This window comes from Cenococcum geophilum, assembly GCF_001692895.1.
Source record: "Cenococcum geophilum 1.58 unplaced genomic scaffold K441scaffold_16, whole genome shotgun sequence".
Taxonomy (NCBI): Eukaryota; Fungi; Ascomycota; class Dothideomycetes; order Gloniales; family Gloniaceae; genus Cenococcum; species Cenococcum geophilum.
Genome location: NW_027137574.1, coordinates 1,985,296 through 2,005,718, shown reverse-complemented (window position 1 = coordinate 2,005,718; position 20,423 = coordinate 1,985,296). Strand labels below are relative to the sequence as shown.

Sequence of the window (20,423 nt, the reverse complement as noted above, 5' to 3'; positions counted from 1 at the left end):
TTTTTTTTGTTACGGCTCCTGTAATTTGAACATAGCTCCTGATTTCTCTGCCCTCAAGTCTCTGCGACCTCGCGCCCACCTACCGTAATGTCTGATGATGATGATTTCATGCAAGATTCTGACCAGGAGGAGTATGAGACTCCTACTACCCTAGAAACTTTCAAGCTGAAAAACAAACAGATACGACTTTGAGTACGAAGATGACGACGATGAGCAGGGCGGCGACGTCGATATTGAGAACAAATATTACAATGCGAAGCAAATGAAAGGTGACAATCCTGAGGAAGCAATAGATGAATTCCTAGGCGTACCTGCACTGGAGGAGGAAAAGGGAGATTGGTATGCTACAGTGAGGCAGCTTGCATACGACTTCGACTCACAATGTGCTTTCTAGGGGATTTAAAGGACTGAAACAAGCCATTAAGCTGGAATTCAAACTTAAGCGTTATGACAAGGTCAGCATACTTTGCTAGGGTTTTATATTGGAATGAGGCTGACTATCTACAGGCTGTTGAGCACTACCAGGAGCTCCTCACTTACGTCAAATCGGCTGTCACCCGTAACTATTCCGAAAAGTCCATAAACAATATGCTTGATTTTATCGAAAAGGCTGCCGAAGACGCCGAAGCGCATCGTTGTATGGAGAAGTTCTACGCTCTAACCCTCGAATCTTTCCAAAGTACAAACAACGAGAGATTATGGCTCAAGACGAACATCAAGCTTGCGAAGCTATGGTTGGAGCGCAAAGACTATCGGCAATTGATAGACAAGGTTCGGGAGCTGCACAAGGCGTGCCAGAAAGAGGATGGAACAGACGATCCCAGTAAAGGCACATATTCGCTAGAGGTATATTCTTTGGAAATTCTCATGTACGCGGAGACCAGGAATAACAAGCGCCTGAAAGTAAGTGGTTCATGCCACGTGTTTTAATTTTAACTTGCATGCTCATGACTATTTCCACGCAGGCACTGTATCAGCGCGCACTCAAGGTTCGTTCCGCAGTTCCACATCCCAAGATTATGGGTATCATCCGCGAATGTGGCGGTAAGATGCATATGAGCGAAGGTAAGTGGAATTGCAATTGCGTCGGTGCGAAGAGTTTCTCACCATTTCATAGAAAACTGGAAGGAGGCCCAAAGCGACTTCTTCGAGAGTTTCCGGAACTATGATGAGGCAGGATCACTCCAGCGCATTCAAGTCCTAAAGTATCTTGTGTTAACCACGATGCTGATGAGATCTAATATCAATCCGTTCGACTCACAGGAAACGAAGCCCTACAAGAATGATCCTCGCATATCCGCCATGACGGATCTAGTTGATGCATACCAGAGGGACGACATACATAACTACGAGAAGATCTTGCAGAATAACAAGGATCTCCTTGCAGACCCTTTTATTGCTGAGAACATTGACGAAGTTACGCGTAACATGCGCACAAAGGCCGTCGTCAAGCTGGTTGCACCTTACACGCGGTTCACGCTAGCGTTTATATCCAAGCAACTCAAGATCTCGCTTCCAGAAGTGCAAGACATTGTGAGCTTCCTTATCGTGGACAAGAAACTGCGCGGGAAGATCAACCAGCACAATGGCACGGTGGAAATCGAGAGTAGCACAGACATGGATCGGGTGCAGGCAATGCAGGAGTGGAGTGCTGCTATTGGATCCTTGTGGGCGACGGTCCTCAACGACGGAGAAGGCTTCAAGTCGGACGAGACTGGCTCTCAATTCTCACCCAATCCTCAGTCAGAACATGGAGGAGCAACGGCGACACAGAGAGGACCTTGGAATCTCAATGGGCTCGGCTCCAAAGTTGGAAGGGCAAAGGGCAAGGGTTCCTCGGGACGATTGCCGGGAGCTGGGAACAAAGGATGACTCGCAGCGGTGTTCTGCAAGCCCGCCGATGAACAACCAATGGATGGGGATTGGGACAGGCGACGGAGCGGTGCGGTTTCACGATACCGTCATGGAGGCTCTGTCGATTCAAAGGGTTGAAACCTGCTGTTAGATGGCACAAAATAAATGGTAATATTGCTCCCGCCCGGTGGTACTTGGTATGGGCTTCCTTTTGCTTGCACACATTCCACACTGGCGGCGTCTCAGCGAAGATCGGGGCGGACTTGTTCGGGTAATATCCAATGCGGCCATTTCCTTCGACACTGCTGTGTATGTAACCTGGCCTCGTTTTCTGCGTTGCAACTAGCCAAGCCCTTCAAGCACCCAAGCAGCAATCCAAGCACCCAAAACGCCCAAACTCTCAAAGGATCCAAGGAGAGCGAATGTGCGGAGAAGGAGGCGCCGCAGCCAGCCAATGGCCCTGAGCCGCCGGACTTGCCTCTGGTGTCGCTGGGCCAGGCTCGCAGCCGTCTCTCGCTGTCGCGCGCGATCGCGTCGGGGAAGCGGGAGGGCTTTCGCGTGAGGCAGTCAGAGTCTAATGGTAGCCAATATATTCAACGGATGATCCAATCTGTGCAGGCCCTCTGGAGTTGGCGTGTGGGATATCGCTGGGCGGGACGGCTCTTCGTTTCGCTGGTCGCTCCGCGCGCCACCACGGCCAGCAGCGAATCATGCGGCGCCTGCAAGCCCGAAGTGACAGGAAACAGCAGATGCGAGCCTGGTCTGCCAATTTGTTGTGTGAGAGCTCACTTTTCGGTACGTCGCTGCTACTGCCTGCCCCATCATGCCGACTCCATACCCATGCCGCTGCCATCTCTGCCCCTCTGCCCACTCTGCCCACTCTACCCAGGCCAACACTCTGGTGGATCCAGCGCTGCTCAATTGATTATCTACACGCGCTTGCGATGCCCTGCGTGTGCCCTGCGAGAACCCCCGGCTGCGATGTATTCGCTGCAGGCCTGAGCCTTGCGTGTCCTGCTTCTGAGTCCCTCGCCCATGCCTCGTTCATGTCTCGATGCCTTTCTTTTGCTCGCGGCCCCCGGGCGCTGTACTCACCCTTAAGCACCCTTAAGCACCCTTAAGCACAGCTCTCCCTCTTGTGCGCCGCAACCCTCTCGCATCGTCCCGGTTTCGCTTGAAGCACCCTTCCCATCACTCCATGTGCATGAGGCGCCCTTAGCGTTGAGCCAGATCGATTTGATGGTTCTTCAAAGCTCGCAGTGCAACGGAGGCTCACCGTTTCAATCCGTCTGCGTGAATGTTGCAAAGCGCATTGGTACCTGGCAGCATATTCAATAACACTTCCAAGCTCCGTAGATCGAGCTGGCTGTTTTTCTGATATATTGGCGTGTCCCTGGTAGACGCTGTGGGTATCACAGCAACGACACCGTCTCTGCACCCAACGACGCGGGTCTCTGCGCATACTAAACTAACCACCACTGCCTCCTCAATGGATGCTTCGTGAGTGACCTAGGATTTGCTGCGCTGCCGAGTCTGTCGTGGAATCGACCTGCTGCCCAGCCCGCTCTGGACGCTGTCCTTTAGTTGATGAAGCTTCACTCAACACCATCGTGACGACTCGCACTCCCTCCGTCGCCCAAGCCGCCGCCCTGCTCGCCCTGCTCAGCTGCTAGCGAGGCCATGAGTCGACCGTCGGTACTCTCCAACAATTTCCATTCTTATCAACCGCAGCCATTCCCAGACCCCGTCCTCACGTCGCTGTCAAGTGCCTCATACAGGCCAGTTCAGCTGTCTCTCCGGCCCCCGGAGCTTCCCGCCGGCTACAACACTCCGCACATCAACTCCCGCACATCCACCATCAGGATGAGCGGCTCAGCCTACATCCCCGAAGAGGACCTGGCGCACTTGCAAAAGCTCTCGAACGAGTATGAGCCTGAAGTGACGGTGAGTCTCCGCGACGTTGCGCCAGCGAAATCTTCTAATGCTGTGCAAAGGGTCCGCTGGTCGGCGAACGTCGGTCAAGTAGCGCGATAACCACAGAATATGCCAACGCCGACCCCGTCTACAGGACGAAGACTGCCGTGAGTTTCGCCGAATCAGCTTGACTGCTCTCGACCACTGTGCTAACAATTGGCGCAGGCCCTCCCGTCGAAGTACTCCCACTACCGGACTTGCAGAGGCGATGGACACTGCGGTTGGAGAGGTACATAGTTTACAACCCACCATGTAGCTGTGCTGTGTGAGACACGAGGTTAATCTACTTGTTTAGCTATCGCCTTCACGTACTATGAGGCTCTGCTACGCCTCGGTGATAAGAACAAGTTCTTGGAAGAAGAAACAAGGCTGAGGTCACTGCACAATCTACTCAACACCATTGGGTTCCAAGAGGACCTATACGAAGACTTTGCCGATGAATGCTTCGAACTTCTTCGCAAGACCGCCGCGTCGGTTCCTGCAGCAGATGATAGTGCTGCTGCAAGCCTTCTCACCAGCTTCAACGATGTAGGCCTCTCAATGGCCATCATCACTTATTTTAAGGTAGGCTACTGCTAGCTGTATGACTCGCGTCTACGCGAATTCTACCTCAATATACATTCGGAAGAATCGGGGCTGATTACATTCCTGCAGCTGTTAACCAGTGCCTGGATTCAAACCCATGCCAACGACTTCCAGCCATTTCTCCTTGACCAAGACATCAGGGAATACTGCGCTACTCAGATAGAGCCTTCCATCTGTGAAATTGATCATGTTGGTATGGCTGCTCTGGCCGAAGTCCTTGTCAAGCCCGCTGGCTTAGCCCTCGAGGTGCTTTACCTGGACCGATCTCCTGGAGAGGAGATCAATACTTATCGCATCGATCCGCTGGGTCACGATGGTGTTCCCATTCCGGACCCGCCAACGCTACGATTACTCTATCGACCGTGAGTAGAAACGTTAGCTTTATCCATTTCAACGTTTCACTAATTTTCTGAAGGGGTCATTACGACATCCTTTACAGGATGGAAGATATCCATATTCCTCAGGCGCCTCTTCATGTTGCGCTCGTAGGCTATACTGACGAATTCGTTCCAGTAGGCAGAGGAATGTCCGACGTGATGACATTGATACCTGGAATGTATCCCACCGGGCTAGGTCCGAACTGGCCGGCAGTTTCGTATGACTACCAACCAACACCAATTCCCCAGCCGCAGATGACTGCTGTACCAACATACGCTCCTATTCCCGTTCCAATAACAACTCAAGACTATGTCAGCCATGTGAACCCGACCATTCCAATAGAATCGCCGGTTAATATGTCCATAAATTCTCCCACGTCGATTGAGCGTGGCGGACCGTTCAGACCTTCAATGTACGAGCTGGAGCCTAGATTTCATTCTGGACATTCTCACTCTCTCCCATTCCAGACATCGATCTTCAGAAAGTGAGTCTATTCCCTTCAATGTCTGCTACTTAATAAATTCTAACCTGCATAAAGCTCGCACTACAATACGGCGCACTTCCTGAATCCAGACTTCCAGCCAGAAGAGTGGTCGCCAGAAGCAGAATACGTGACGAGCAATCGCTCAAGACATAAATCATCATCGCAATAACATGCGATTAGTCCGTCCGACTCGACACATCACCCTAAACCAACATATTAAACGACTCTCCTAGGAGGTCTCTCTGCGCCATTTAGCGAAAATGAGCACGGCGTTTACCGAACTCTTCTTATTTGTTTATGCATGTGCATAACTATCGACGCGGCCCACGAATCTTGACGAAGTCCGACGAAATTCTTGATGATCATAACTCACAACGTTCATCCTTCCATCCATCATATATCCTATATTCCTGCCTTTTGTCTCCACCTCGCTCAGAGTCTAACTCTCTCTAAACTCCGCACTCTACTCTTTCTATATCCTTTCTTGTTCCTTTGCACACATGGATTATAACATTCATTGCCGTATTTTGGGTGGATATCTGTTTCCATTTCTTACCCGAAAACGCAACCCAGACTGCAAAGGCCCGCGAGGATGAATGACCCGTCATGATCACATCACAAAGACTATTCGACCTCAGGGTGCCCGACGTTACTTAGAGTTGAGAATCTTTAGTTGTTATGTGCGTTGCTTTGCTTCTTTTAATATCCTCTTCCAACCGAGGGTCTTATTTGGTATAGCGGTCGTCCTGCGTGTTCTTGTTCCGCCTTGTCCATCTTCTCTGCTACGTTGAATAAATTCCCCGTCTTTCCGGTTATTATTTCCTGGCCTGCCCCTGCATTGGCCCTACGGAGTACGCGTTTTCGGTCTCATGGCGTGCTTTTGGCTCGTGATGGGGTTGGCGAAGAGCTGTATTAGCTGCTCAAGTGGGAAGGAACTGGGTTGGGCTTATCAATTAATGGATGGAGCGAATGGTGAATACTACGCCCGTGCTGAACTAACAACGATGCGCAAATGGCAGTGTTGGGTGGCAGAAGGCGATGGGTGCGCATTAGTGGTGGTATCGCGAGCTAAAAGAGCGAGAGAGGAGATCTATTTTGGGGAGAGAGGAGTTCGCTCTGCTACCCCCACCGTGTTACTCTCTATATCTCTCTCGTCTTACCTTCCATGAGCTTCCTCGTCTCTTTAAAATCATCTCTTATTCCCTCAAGGTGGAAGGTAGAATCTAGACTGCGGAATACAAGAATGCGATTGTACCGCTACTGGTTTTTAATCCTACATTGCGTGTGTGCATTTCGAGAATGACTATCGTAAATTTCCTCGACCGTCCTTGTCCAAAGGTATCCCCCAGCTTTCTTCAAGTTCCCATCCAACGCTTGTTGTGCCCGTGCCCCCTACTCCAGATATTGCCCCCAGATGTGCTGGGGCGTGTTTGTGTCCAGCCAAATTTATCCTCGTCCGTTAAAGCGATCCTTCCATCGCGCGCCGCAGGGAAGGGAGAGGGAGGAGCTGAGGAGGACATGCCTGGAGATACTGAGAAAGGACAAGAGGAATAGGAGATTCAGAGACTACAGCTGGGGTTGCCTTGTAAACCTGCGTGCTCAAAGAAGCGGCAAGTCCGCCTCTTCCCGATTCAGCCCCTGCGCTCAGTCAACCATTACGCACATGCTGCCTAGCGATGTGGCTGATCGATAGCATGTCAAAGTCCGTGCGCCTCAGCGCAAATCTACTCTTTTCTCCTGTCTGGACAGTCCAATTCCTCTTTCGGCTTGGACTGGCGCTTTTCAGTGCTTTTCTCCTCCTGTTCATCAGCAAATCCGATAGCTTATCTAGGGTTTAGTGTCCTTGGCCGCTACTTTCCATGTAGTCAGCCATTATGAAGCTCTATGCGGGAGGTGAGGTGTGTTGACTTTCTACACAGTCGGGTTGATGCAGAGGCATGGCTTTTGATGTCTCGGGGCTGGGTCTAAGGCATTACGTTCGGGAGGAGATAGATGCTGAATCCATTAGATGATAAGTCCGAGAGCTGGGAGCTAAATTTTTTGCTGTCGGGTTATATGTTTTCGCGTGGTGAATGAGTTTTGGAGGAGGGGGCAAGTGTATTTTTATAGGAAAGGGAGTCGAAAACTTCTTTGCAGTGTATATTTAGCATTCATGGCTGAAAGTGGATGCGATGAAGGTGTTAATATTTCAGATATAGATGCCACAAGATTTCCTTTACCAGACCCTTGCTCATTTCATGCATGTGCCTATGCCCACGACAAGTCTACAAAACGCCTAGCAAGTCTACAGCATCCCGCCCATCCGCTCTTTCGCAGAAATATGCATTAACACCACAATACTCCTGTGAAGCAACACAAGAAACGATGAGATATTGAGGAAGAGTTGGGCAAAAATCGTGATTGATCACCGTCCTGCCAACTCCTCCAACATTTTCAAACTATCCCTGTCGCTGATTTTTTCATCGACGAGCTCCCTCTGCGATCTCTCGTATAATTCTTTGTCGTATTGAGTACTGCCGCTCTTCTGCTCTTTATATTCGTGCGCAGAGTCTGCTTGCCCGGATATGCCATGTTTCCGATCATCCATCTCATGCGCTGCTCCCATTCGGATATCAGATTCAACTTCGTTCGTCCCAGACCTATCGTCATAATCATCCATATCCATTGCCTGGAACACGCCAGTGTCACCTTGTTCAATTTCATCGTCAATGTGCTCTTCATCCCCTTCATTACTACCGTTTTTCGTCTGCTCTTCGAAATTCCGCTCTTCCATCGGACTAGGTGGTGCACTAATATCCGCTACCGGTGCCTCTACAACCAGTAAGCCCTCGTCTGCCCCCAAACCTTGTGTCCCTGTCTCAGCGTTGGACAGGCGCTTTCTACGCGGCGGCAGAGGGGGCAGGGGAACAGAGTGAGTAGAAGAGAGTTTGCGCTGCAGGGGCTGCGGTGTTTCTACAAGTTTGTTCTCTTGATGTGCTAGAGGCTCCTTAGGTGGTGGTGGTGACGCAGGATGTACCGGCGTTTGTGTGGAAGATACAGCAGCAGTAGCTTGTCTGGGCGGCGGAACGGGTTTCCTTTTCGCCAGGCTCGCCAGTGCAGATGCGCCAGCCGTGCTCCAGCTAGCAGTCCGCTTTTCCGGCTTAGGTGGGAGAGGTAGCGGCGTACCCGGTGGTGGTAAAGGCTGACCACGGCCAATTGGGTACGCAGGGGAACCGAGAGAGGCGAGAGTTTCCGTATCCTGTGGAGATTGATCAAGAAGAGAGGGTTGGGATGTGGATGCGGTAGCAGTGGTCGGTGCAAGATTATCTTTAGAGGTAGAGAAGACGGAGGATTGGTGAACAGAGAAAGGACTCTGAGAGGGCGAAGCGGAGGATAAGCCGTGTTGCCTGTTCGCAAACCACATTTTGGCAGCTGCTGCTATCGATTGCCGTTTCTCTGGGGACGCAAGAGCGTTTTTAGCCGCGGAGAGGGAAGGCGTATGTCTTGGCTTAGTTTGAGTGCTGCTAGTAGTAGAAGCAGTATCCGGGTTGCTTGCTAGGCTAGCCATCGTTGACTGCCTGCTTGGGGATGAGGAAGGGAGGAATATGGAGGAAGCTGAGTCGGGGAGTGTTTGGGAATCTTCTTTAGAAGCTTGAGAAGAGGCCATTGAAGAAAGGCTATCCTTTTTAACTGCCCGCGCTATCAGACTAGGTTGGGAAGGAGAGCCGACTGGAGATTCAGCTGGAGATGTCGGTTGAGAGCGTGAAGAAATGACCTTCATCGCACTCGCAGCATCTTGATGGCCCTTTCGTGCTTGGATTCGCAAAGCCTCGACGGTCGCTGGGTCCATGTTCACTATTGGAGTGGCGGCGCTTGCAAAAGAGCCAGACCTGATCGCTTTTGGTTTTGATGAGGGCCTCACTTCAGCCCCAGACGAAGTTGCTACCCTCTCACCATTGCCATCTAGAGAAATTGTTGACTTCGCAGCCTTTCGCGGGGTCAGTCCGGTTGGAGGCGTGTCAACGAGACTGGGCATGCTCATCATCTTGTCCTTTATACTCAAATTCGGTGCAGGCAGAGGCTCGGATTCGTCTGACTCTGAATCCTTGTCGACTTGATCAACAAGGCCGTGTTCGGCAGCTTCGGTTTGACGATCCGGGATCGGCCCGACTTTGACATCGTCTGCCCATATGCCGCCTCTGAAACGCTGTAACATTGTATCATGGAATGGTATGTCATCCCAGTTCGGTAAGACAAGTGTTTCAGCTAGAACCTCCCTGATTCTACTTTCGATCGCTCGGAGAATCACGCCGTATGTGATCTGGCGGGAACTTACTATGGGTTCAATCGACATGTCCATCTTGGGCACTGTCTCAAAGGATATCCACAGCCGGTTGCTTGGAGGTGGCTTGATTCGAATCAGGATATGGCCTCCAAGTTTTTTCAGAATTCCAGCTAGGATCAGATTGACCTCACGAGCTTTGAAGCGTCCAAGCTCAATACGAGCAACAGCTGCGATCTCGAGTCGGAAGTTGCCTTTGTACTTAACATCGGCTTCGATCGTTAAGTCTCCGTCCACAGTCAACTCTTTTAACTTTGGGTTTGTTATGAAGGGTGCACAATCTCCCATATCAATCTTCTGCAGCTTTATGCTATTAATAAATGCAGGTTTCGGGACACGAGCAATCTTCTTCGTAATTTTCATTCGGATGAAGTCTTCAACATCGGATGTTTTATACAATCCGAGAAACAGCCTTCCCACTAATGCATTGATCCAGCGGGTCTGGAGATTTTCCTCGGAAGCATGAAGCTGCTGAACTAGTTTAACGAGATGAGCAGTCTCAAAATGTAAGGGTGTAGGCGGGCTTCCTGGAGAACCCGGCTGGCGTTCTTGGTTTTGCAATAGCGCATGGTAGAAATCCTCTTTCTCGAAGCAGTTCTCAGAGAAAATGAAGAAAGGCTTTGGATCAGAGGGTCCGATGTCCCCAAATAACCTCTTCCTCGTCAATCTAATGCAGTTCCGTTTTATCCATAATTCTCCCTCTGGTATATTTTCCCCTCCGGCATAAATATCTACATCGTAGTGGGCGAGTGCGATTACATGTCGGACTTCGAGTTGCTCGACGTCGTCATATAGCATAAGATGGCCGTGCCTACACAATAATTAGTCTCATTGTAGGTAGCGCGGTGTTCCCTGGGGCGGTCCCACGAACCTGAGAACGACAAAGAACACGTTTCGCGCCTTCTTGGCCTTCCCATTCCCACCATCCAGTGTCGGTGTTTGCAGTTTGTTACGATCGAATATGCTTCTATACATGCTCTGATAAACACTCGGGCTCTCTGCTGCTACCACCGCCCCGGCAGGTGTGGTCCTTTCCGGTGGTTTCCCATTTACACCTCCAGGTACATACTCTCGGCATACCGCAAAGTATCCAGCTGCAACGTCCGGCTCATGGGAGCGGGGTTTGAGTTCATCTGGAAGACTGTCTAGCTCGGATTTGAAGGTGTCACCGCTAGCAGCATGTCCTTGAGTTGCACCTTTACTCGAGGCATCGGTAGATACTTGCGAGTCCCACGCAGGAAAGGTCAAGTAGGCATGGCATAGGATCGCGGCGAGGAGGAGTGGAACGAAGGTAAGGCCACCTAAGACGTAGATGAAGACGAAGGCGGAGACTGTTACCATCGCTGTAGAAGGGGAGTATTAAGTTTACAATCAGCCGCCCGCATTAGCATCTGCATTTGCGCGAAGCTGGGATGTGGCGGTGCGACGTTCTGGGTGTTTTGAACAGACAAGGCTGGAGCTGCCACATCTCAGCTTAGCGAGCGTCGAGCTTATCACAGACTGCGATAATGTTCGAGCGTCACCACAGCGGATTTGGAAGTTCAAATGACACATTGAAAATAGTGGCAATTTGTTTCGATCCTATCCTAAACACCTATTACTAGGAGCCTATCTTCAGTATCATGAAATCGCTTTTGCACGATCGAGCCGGTAGAGCCATGTATGACATCAAGTAGATTAGTTAGCCTGCCCTCCCTTCCAGAAGCCTTCCAGCAGTATGATACGACTAGGGATAAGACAAAAGATATATGAAACTTAACAACTAGCTCTTCTAGCAGGCATGGCGGTATTGCATCCAAAGCAATTGCAGTAGAGACCTGAAAAGGTGTCAAGGAACAGCAAGGGCGGAACAGCAAGGGGGATATGAGCAGGGGTTAAGAGTGTTGCCGAGGAGGGCTTTTCCCGATCCGGAACAACAGACAATGATGACTTATCTGATCCGATGTATTACCCTGTTTTTGCGCCCTCGTATGCCAGTGACCCCAAATAACTCCGATATTTTGGCGCTAGTGCACCCTCCGCATTAGGGAGGGTCCCCCCGAACATTATCTAGTGAAATTGTCTACATGCCACCACGAAGCAAGGTTAGGATGATGTTTTCAACCAGAAACAAGGAAAACCACCTGTAGCATGAGAGGGCGTTGTTTAGGCCCAAGATATAGAAGATGAACTCCCATTCATCTATCTGTGACTACATACAAGATAGGCAGTTCCGTCCAAAATGATTTCACGTCACTATCAAATTCTCGTCTCTCGCAAGTAATTGAATGTACAAAGAAAGCAGAAGGCAAGAAAATTTTCCATAGTCTAATTTGAGTGGCCGTTCATTGTCGTAGAAGTTTGTCGAGAAGACTTCGAGAACCTGAGAGAAGAGAAAGTCAGTTACTAACCCAACGCCAGAAGTCTTACAACTAACTCGCCTATTGCTTGCGGCCATCGCGACCTTCCATCCACATGTCATAGTCTCTGAATGAGTTTGCACCGTTGATATCCCATGCAATAAACTTATCGCCCTCATAAGGATTCCAGGCCAGCGACTCCCCATTGTTGGGATTGAAGAGGTCGCGGTAAGGAACACCCATCTCAAGGCCCCAAGCATCCTCACTCGCTTGAATCATCGAGGTCTCGGCTAGCGGATTATCGCGAAGAGCGTCCTCGTCGGAGACCAGCGGTTGCTCCGGCGCCTGGTGCTGGTTGAGTGCAAGAAGGATTTCGTATTCCCAAGCGGTGTTTCCAGCGCTCATTGCCTCATCATCTTGGGGAAGAGTGAGCAAGGATGCATCGATATTGGATGGTGCAGAGAGACCTCCGATGACCGGTTCACTGACGTTGAGCTCAAACTCTGAAAAGGGCTCTTTGGAATAAGAATCAAAGTCAAAGTACTGAGCTTCAGCATCTTTTGGCTGAGACATATACTCAACGTGAGTTAGGTGAGATTCTTGAGCTAGTTGAGTTGACGGAATTTGCTGACTTGCTAGAGCAGCTGAGTTTGACTGAGCTGGCGAGGCTGATTGAGCTGGTGAAGCTGATTGAGTAGCTTGGACTGAGTGGAGTTGTTGTTTTCGTTGACAGCGAGCACGACGCTGGGCTAGACGTGCCGCATTTGCGCTGGGGTGAGCGATCATGGTTAAAGATTGACCTGTTGAACTGATTCCTGAGGGAATGCCGGCAGTTCCTGCAACATTTGCGATGTAACCAATGTTGCGGCAGTGTTTGACAAGATCTTCGACGGACAAGGTTGTTGTGAAAGAGTCAATGTCAAATTCAGGAATAAACTTTCGAAGAACGATCGGTTGACCATCCTCAAGAACAGAAACACTCCAACCCATCTTATCCATGTATTCCGACGGAGAGAGCAGGCCAAGGAGAGGGCAGACGATGGAGAGGAAGACATCCAAAGGCGCATTGTCTTTGCCAACCTCATCACGAATGACTGACCATGCTTTAGCAATGAGGGTCCACTTAGGCTTCCAAGGGTCTGCCGGCCATAGAACAGCCATGGCCATTGATAGTATCTTCATGACCCAGAGAAGGAATTCCGGGCAGCATGAATAGTAGCCTGTTTTCATTAGCGAAAGAAAGCTTTCACAGTATATGATGAATTGAAAACTCACTTCTAAATGCCATATAGGAATTCAAGGCCTTTTTCAATTTCCCTGGAGCAGTAGTACGGCCTTCAGTAGGTGGAGGATGGAGTAGCATGAAAGCAGTAAGCCCTCTCTGTGCTTCTGGATCTTGGATAGACTGTAGAAGTGTTTGCATTTGCTGACCATTGCGGGTGACTAGAAAGTGCTGGATTTGAATTGCGGTAGGAGCTGCCATCTAGGAAATCTTCGAGGTTCAAGGTTCTTGATGATGAAAGGCTACGCACAAATGCGGCGTGTCAAAGAATTAACAAAGAAAGATTGGTGTTGTTCAGTGTGTTTCGGAGCTTTGACGAACAAGAGGGTTGGTGAGAGATTGAAGATAGAAGTGGCTGGACCGCAACAAAGACACTAGATTTTACAAAGCGATTTCGATTCACATCGAAAGGGACGTTGGGCATTCACTTAGAACCACTTCATGTTAGGTAACTAATTATCTACGTAGTTCGCCTTTGAATACCATCCTAAAGAGCTAAGTATGAAGGCCAGAACCCTCAGATCTCAGTCGCCACTATTACCATCTGAAAGTAGTCATCAAAGTTTGGATCGCTAGCTACGTCCTCAACTCCTATAACCTGATCTACAGGGAATTAAATATAAGCCATGTCCAACCTGTAATTGCTCTTCTGAACTTACTCGCAAATTCTTCTAATTCCACAAAGCTCAGTTTTGGATCTTGGCGGAGTTTATAACTCTGAGGTACATTTTCCTCAGAGAAATGGGCAAAGAGCTTCAAAGATTAGCCAGTATTTGATTAGAAATTTGGGCGTTGATTACAGTTTGACCAATTATATGATTATCTTCAATTGAGACGCCTTCAAACTTTCTCGCGAGGTCAGGGCACTGCTAAAAATTAGTTGAGGTTCTCCAATTAACTATCGTACAAATAACTTTCGAGAATCACTTACATTGCTATCAAACTCTCGGAGAAATCCATCAGCCTCTTGTTTCCCTTCAATACTACCGGACTAGAAGTGTTGAGTTAGGAAATTTCGTTAAATTTCTCGCCTTTAGTACTATTAGAGATCGTGACTTACGGTGTAAAATACCCTAGCTGTGAACCAGTCCACCTGCTCTCTTGCGTGCTCTATCCATCTCCGCAGAATTGCCACGCCACCCGCTGGGATGCATTGTTGATAGGAATCTCTAGCAGACCCGAAGACTGAGAAATCCCACTGCTCTTGGCCGGGAGATAAGCAAGATGAGAAAGGTACTTTCACTCCTGGCATGCCTTTGGAAAGAAACTGCTCCCATGGCATCAAGTTAGGCTCAAAGCTAGGGCGCCAGGATTCGTATTCTTGCTCGCGTGCAATAACCCAAGAATTTCTGTAATCTTCCACTATATCCATTGCTCGAATGATCTGGACTATGAGCCTGCTAGCGGGTTGAAAGAATGAAACGTAACCTTTATCCTTAGGAAAGAGCTTGGGGAATTGTCGGAGACGTCGACATTCCGCTATTACTAGTCCAGACCAACGGAAAAGAATGGCATGATATTGTTCGCCGGTATTATTGAAGTTTAGGCCGTAACAGTAGAAGATCCTTTCCAAGTTCTGGAGCACATGGTTTAGGAATAACGAGTGGCATGATCGTTGCACTATGTTACGGTCTAGACGCGTACCTCATTAGCTATAACGTTAAGTTTTAGTTAGCAAACGTACCATCAATAACGCCACGACCAGGATGAGTTGCAAGAGCCTCAGAAATAGCAAGGTTCAGTTTGAGATCGGCTGTGAGGTTAGCGAGGGCATTTAGCTCGAGGCCAGTATCTGTTTCCGGCATCTCGTAGAAAATTTGTATATTTTGAGAGACAAGATTATTTGAAAAGAATTAGCAGAGAGTGAAATACAAAAAACGGAGGCGGTAAATCAACTTGTGATCGAAATCACCAGGCAAAAGATGAATCAACAGGCGGGCACATTGTCATTGGTCTTCACAGCAACCTCACTTTTCACATCCCTCACCCATAACTCTTCTTCCCATTTGCGTTCACTTAGTTCTGCAAAAGTCAATTACTTTCTGCCCTAATCTGACTTATCGCACCACTAACATGGCCGCCCCTTCTATCTTTGCTTGTTTAGGAACGTCAGATGCACCTTAAGCGACCCTGGCAGGATTCACTCGGCTAACTAGATTATGACATCGGGAGGATTATTTATTCGCGGAAATACAGTTCAGGCCATCGGTGATTAAGGTCTTGACCATCTTGCTGAGCGCTTCTCACGTTTGGTCCGGTTGTGGGTGAATATCTATTTAAACACAAATATTAATATATACCACTTGTTCCCTAAAAGCATCGAGGAAGCTATTATGCCCTCACTTCAACGGGGTGAGCAACAATGATGGTGATAGTACGGCTCCTGATACTACGTTTAAGCCACCACAAACTTTAGCACTTCGGATTAGTAGCCGCTGGATCTTGTGCCATAGGCATAGACACAAACAGCTCGGAGTGGAGAATCCTGGTATGCTTAACGAAGAATTATGTGAATTTAATCACTTTTTGAAAATTCTATTGAACTTAGTCACTGACTGACTATCCGTTGTAGGAGAATAGCCAGCTCGCAATAGCGATTGGCGAAATGGGAATAAAGCCTTCAAGGATGTCTGGGGCGTTAAAGCCAAGAAGCTCAAGCTTGAGCATGCGCAAGATCATCTAGATTATAAATATAACCCTCGCAAGCCGGAACAAAAGAAGCGTAGTTAGCATAAGATTATCACCCAAGCTGTTCATGGTGCTGCGAAGGCTCCTGTGCCAGACGAGATCCCGAGCGAACTTTTTCGAGTACCCTCTCGAAGGCACAGTTGACCACCTTGACATCGAAAAATATGTTGATAGATCGAACGTACAATACGCCATTTCTCCGGGGTACCACTATGTGAGCTGCTTGAAATCCATGACAGATCGTCACAATGATCAAGCTGCGCTCGAGCCCTCAACCACCCTGCCATCTATTAAAATCACACCACTTGAAATTAGCTCTTTGAACCGCCATGCTCTCAACAATGAGATGCTTATGGGATTAGTTGGTAATAACAACGGCATAATAGACTTCAACAACGACGTTGCATTCGCGCAGATCCGCTGTGCCACCAGTCCATGCCAGCATTCCAGCCTGATCATCGGTAGAGGCAGGTTTGATGCAACCTCTTCAGTACTCGGATGGAGTCTTAGCGCAGGCTGAACGGCACCTTCTGCTGTTAGTGGAGACCTGCTTATTGAGGAGATTGCTGCACTCACTAACGCGGCTTCCCTCGACCGCAGCGTTGAAAGCGACTTTGATCGTTTCTTTAACTTTTTTAATGACAATTAGCAATTGAGGGACTTGGTTCGTGGATAAGATGGATTAGATGTTGCTTTCCCTACTAACTTTTCTCTGGACTGTGCTTGAAACATTGGATTCAATTGCTTGCTTTTGTACGTAGATAGAAATTCCTCATACTCTCAAAAAAAGACTTGATCGCACCTTTGCAGCTGTGATATCTACTGCCCAAGTCTGACTGAGATTTTCTATTTCCTTTTCTCACGATAGATATCATTGGCCATACTGGCATAAGCGTTCCCAGCTTAATCATGGTAACTCTCGTTGCTCATCCTGAGCGAAACCCTGGATAGGTTTTCTAGAGCGAAAAATGATGATGTTCAGCCACTACCCATGCCATTCGACAACGCCTGGACATAATGCAATAAATTTTTGCGGGCAGAAGGTATGAATGGTTTAGAAGAACGGAGTGCCATGGTTACTCTTTTCTCTGGATTCTCGGTGGCGTCAATCTACTATTGCCATACTACAACCATGTCAGCGGAGTGCATAGAGTCTCTTTTTCTTCATAGATCAATCGACACACGATGTTCCTGATCTGATATTTCTAGTCGAAAAACCATGACCATTGATCTTTCAACGCAACACAGAATCCATCTACGCCAGTATATATATATGATCCTTTTTATGAATAGAGAGAGGGAAAGTGTTGATAGAGCTAAAACGCAGCGTTGCCGCTATCTTCAGTTGCCGTCTCAAGACTCTATCCATTTGGCTGGCAATCCCATACCGTTGACTAGAAAATACTTAGATGAGGAACTCGTGTGTAGATGAATCTGTGGGAGAAGAGAGACTATCCCTTAACCCGTCAAAATTGGACATTCTCTTATCGATAAGATTTAAGCCAATCGGACAGGTAAATACAAAATACCCAATCAATAATAATAGTGAATCTTTATCGATAACAGATGGGCGCTGACGGATCAAGGGATATATACAAGAGGTGGGTGAGTCATAGGCACCCATATCTAACCCTGATGTGGTGGTGATCGACACCAGGTCGACACATACTGAATCCATCCACACCACCAGGTATATTCCGTCCCTTTTATGACTAGGTAGTAGAAGAGGACCGAAAGAATGTAACCGCATTATTGGCACTATCTGGGGGCTGCTCTGAGGAATTGTAAATCACGTGATATGGAATCTTTTGGGGTTTATACATCCAGGACGGAAACTAAGGGGTTTGGCAGTTCTTCGGAAATTACACCCCAAATTGATATAAATATGAAGAGAATGGAATAGTGCTGTTAGTGCTATTTGATGTATGTTGCATAGAGCTAAATGCGTCTGGTAACGGGCCTGAGACAGCGTGGGCTCAGGCGAGGTAGGAACTTTAAGGGTATATCCAGTAGATCAAATATGAAAATGATAGAGGCACCGAGAGCAGAAAATACTCCTGAAGCAACTTAGGACCATTCGTATTGTATGAAATGCGTCTGATAATGGGACTGGGGCTTGACCGCGATCAGTGTGGTTAGTTGCCCGATGTCCACCTAGTGCTGATCACTACTATATTAAAGTTGGATCAAGGGTGCTTGTATAGAGCCTCATTTTCTTCGTAGATATGAAGGCCACGGGGTTAAGAGCAGCCTGCAATGGAAGGGGATTGGCTATGCGGGGTGACGGATAGGGGGGCTTGGAATCGGCTCGCGGGGACGGCCGATGCCCCTGTGATTCCAATCGCATTCATCGGCCAAGGAAACACCGGCACCAAGATTCCTGCCCCAAGCAAATTCACCGCCACGCCGACCTCGCGCGTCACGAGCGGAAAGACCTCCGCGCTAATCAAGGGAGGGGACGTGCCACCGGTCGGGGAGTACACCATTACGAAGATCATAGCGAAGATGCTGATAAGTGGCGTGCGTGCGGGGCTACCGTCGGGAATCTTGAAGCAGAAAGCGAAGACGGGCATCAGCCAGGCCGGATTGGGGGGCCCAGGCGGTAACATGATCGAGCGTCCGTATTTTTCCGAGGGCCAGTACGCTGGCAGGCCAAAGATGTAGTTTGCAGCCCCGAATGCCAAACCAGCGCTTGCAATAACTTCAGCACTGATGTCGGCGCCAAAAGAGTTTTTGTAGACAGTCGTGCTAAGAAACGCTGCGAGGGTTAAATGGGGTGCTTGAGCGTGGGCTTGGGACGCTTACCGATCGTGTTCACGCCCGTCATCTGCTGCGTGATCATCGCTACAACCGCGCTTAAGAGAGCTCTTGTGCACCGAGGTTCTGAGAAAAGCTGGCTCAGCCGTCTCCAATACCCGTTAACGCCGAACTGGTACGTATGTGGATTATCCTGGGGTCCAACCTCGCGTGCTCCAGCCTCTTTGTCAACGACTGAAACTGTGCCGTCCTGAACGTGCTGGATATCGCTACTCCAAAGCCTGTCTCCAAGATCGGGGAGTTCCTCGACCGCTTGAGGACTTGTCTTCCGCTTCTCAATCAAACGGCTCTCGACCTCGAGCTGAGCGTGTGCATACATAAGATCTCGGGCAGCCAACAGCGGTGTGGGTTGGATGATGCAGAAGGACTCCAAAGCTTTTCTATAATAGCCGTGTTTCATCAGGAACCTCGGTGATTTTGTTCTTATTAGCTGTGTCCGTTGCGGACATGGAGAGAGCCAAAAGCCTACCAGGCATGAGGTAGATCAAGACCAGCAGAGGTATTGTAGGGATGAGGACAGTACTCGTAGGGATTTGCCAGCTCTTGCTAATGTCCTTGACATAGCTAATTATGATTATATTAGCTGTGGGGTCGGGGAACATCCTTGTTGGGTCTCAGTAGGCGACGCTTAGTTCCAGAAAGAAGTCAAGGCGTACCCAGGGCATCAGCCAGTTGCCAGTTGGCGAGCATAGCACCGGGAATATTCGGCGGAGCTACTTCGGCGCTGTAGATTGGCACTAGAAAAGGGGAAGAATCGAACTATCGACGGAAGCCACGCCACCAAATCATGAATGAAAATAGGGTTGGGTCTTATGTGTCAAAGAGGGCTAATGCAAATAGCCAACTTGAAGGTATGGGGAGGAATTGAATCATTCGCTAGAGTATACTGAGGAGATATGGGCACATATAGGACTGACTTCCGCTATGGTTCACGAAATCGGTCTTACCTATTGAGGCCTCAGCGCCAAGAGCGAGGCCAGTTATCGCGCAAGAATCAAGGGTGGAAGATCTTAGTTGCACCACACATTGAAGCGAAAACAAACAGCGGTGTAATAAGGACTCTACAAAACATTTCAGAGCATTGTGCATGAGGAAGAAGGATTGGATTATAATTGTTTTAAGTATGAGATTATCACTTAGCCTCTTTTCCACTGCACTGAGATGCTCCAAATCTCTGTATTCCATACCAAACCCACTGACACAAATGAAAGACTTAGTGTTGAATGTATATCCACAACACTTTAGTCTTGCAACAAGCCCAAGCTCTTTCATTGTCGGCCTGTGTTTTGTCACCCATAATTCCGTTCGGCTAGTAGCGCGGCTGAAACACGATTGCCGCCTCGATCCGATGATGTTTGGCTCCGATGTTTGGCTCCCGATTTCGTCGAGCGTTCCTAAGTTCTCAGAAATGATGCGAGCCTATCCTCTTGTTCTGCTTTCTCTTGCACTTTACTCTGCACTTGTTCGTAGACCGGGACTTTCACAGCATTAAATGACGACGGCCTTGATATAACGAGGCTAAATAAGATGGATACCCTTGATTGAGGGCAAAAAAAAGGCTTTTTGGACTGCCGTCCTCGGACAGTCCAGAAATGTCATTGTTAGCTGGCCCAGAATATTGTGAAGTTCCACATCAATGCAAGAAGTCGTTAGGTTGTGGAGCATATTGGACTTTGTAGACCGTCTCGTTTAATGCCTCGG

At 48.7% G+C, this 20,423-nt stretch overlaps 7 protein-coding genes across 7 annotated transcripts; 4 read left to right on the top strand and 3 right to left on the bottom strand.

Moving 5' to 3' along the window:
- Positions 1-87: 87 nt before the first annotated feature.
- K441DRAFT_555155 (PCI-domain-containing protein) lies at positions 88-1,872 on the top strand (the record flags this gene model as incomplete). Its single annotated transcript, XM_067643266.1, has 6 exons — positions 88-131; positions 181-339; positions 395-455; positions 508-903; positions 966-1,065; positions 1,118-1,872. The coding sequence occupies 6 exons, from the start codon at positions 88-90 to the stop codon at positions 1,870-1,872; spliced, it is 1,515 nt and encodes a 504-aa protein (XP_067505217.1).
- On the top strand, positions 1,595-2,914 carry K441DRAFT_72410 (uncharacterized protein). The gene has a single exon (XM_067654104.1). It carries the CDS (start codon positions 2,020-2,022, stop codon positions 2,854-2,856), a length of 837 nt encoding a protein of 278 aa, XP_067505216.1. The 5' UTR covers positions 1,595-2,019; the 3' UTR covers positions 2,857-2,914.
- An 803-nt stretch (positions 2,915-3,717) lies between these two features.
- Positions 3,718-5,444, top strand: K441DRAFT_555074 (cysteine proteinase; the record flags this gene model as incomplete). Its single annotated transcript, XM_067643260.1, has 7 exons — positions 3,718-3,798; positions 3,849-3,935; positions 3,994-4,057; positions 4,124-4,392; positions 4,483-4,775; positions 4,829-5,275; positions 5,330-5,444. 7 exons carry the CDS (start codon positions 3,718-3,720, stop codon positions 5,442-5,444), a joined length of 1,356 nt encoding a protein of 451 aa, XP_067505215.1.
- Positions 5,445-7,440: 1,996 nt separating this feature from the next.
- On the bottom strand, positions 7,441-11,021 carry K441DRAFT_634502 (uncharacterized protein). Its single transcript, XM_067646407.1, has 2 exons — positions 10,468-11,021; positions 7,441-10,407 (listed from the first exon to the last, which is right to left on the bottom strand). Exons 1-2 carry the CDS (start codon positions 10,935-10,937, stop codon positions 7,680-7,682), a joined length of 3,198 nt encoding a protein of 1,065 aa, XP_067505214.1. The 5' UTR covers positions 10,938-11,021; the 3' UTR covers positions 7,441-7,679.
- A 995-nt stretch (positions 11,022-12,016) lies between these two features.
- Positions 12,017-13,418, bottom strand: K441DRAFT_751160 (uncharacterized protein; the record flags this gene model as incomplete). Its single annotated transcript, XM_067654427.1, has 2 exons — positions 12,017-13,155; positions 13,211-13,418. 2 exons carry the CDS (start codon positions 13,416-13,418, stop codon positions 12,017-12,019), a joined length of 1,347 nt encoding a protein of 448 aa, XP_067505325.1.
- Positions 13,419-18,145: 4,727 nt separating this feature from the next.
- On the bottom strand, positions 18,146-19,140 carry K441DRAFT_555485 (uncharacterized protein; the record flags this gene model as incomplete). The annotated part of the gene is made up of 3 exons (XM_067643281.1): positions 18,146-18,663; positions 18,711-18,855; positions 19,018-19,140. Coding segments are annotated over 3 exons (786 nt in total), but the record flags the coding sequence as incomplete, so codon positions are not given.
- A 426-nt stretch (positions 19,141-19,566) lies between these two features.
- K441DRAFT_72340 (uncharacterized protein) lies at positions 19,567-20,312 on the top strand. Its single transcript, XM_067654089.1, has one exon. It carries the CDS (start codon positions 19,810-19,812, stop codon positions 20,212-20,214), a length of 405 nt encoding a protein of 134 aa, XP_067505212.1. The 5' UTR covers positions 19,567-19,809; the 3' UTR covers positions 20,215-20,312.
- The last annotated feature ends 111 nt before the right edge of the window (positions 20,313-20,423 follow it).

What these genes read in the sequence shown, in the direction of transcription:
- K441DRAFT_72410 (XM_067654104.1), top strand. Translation starts at nt 2,020, where the DNA reads ATGGTAATATTGCTCCCGCCCGGTGGTACTTGGTATGGGCTTCCTTTT.
- K441DRAFT_634502 (XM_067646407.1), bottom strand. Translation starts at nt 10,937, where the DNA reads ATGGTAACAGTCTCCGCCTTCGTCTTCATCTACGTCTTAGGTGGCCTT. An exon ending in GTGTTCTTTGTCGTTCTCAG is followed by an intron (nt 10,408 to 10,467) that starts GTTCGTGGGACC and finishes ATTATTGTGTAG; the next exon opens with GCACGGCCATCTTATGCTAT.
- K441DRAFT_72340 (XM_067654089.1), top strand. Translation starts at nt 19,810, where the DNA reads ATGAGGAAGAAGGATTGGATTATAATTGTTTTAAGTATGAGATTATCA.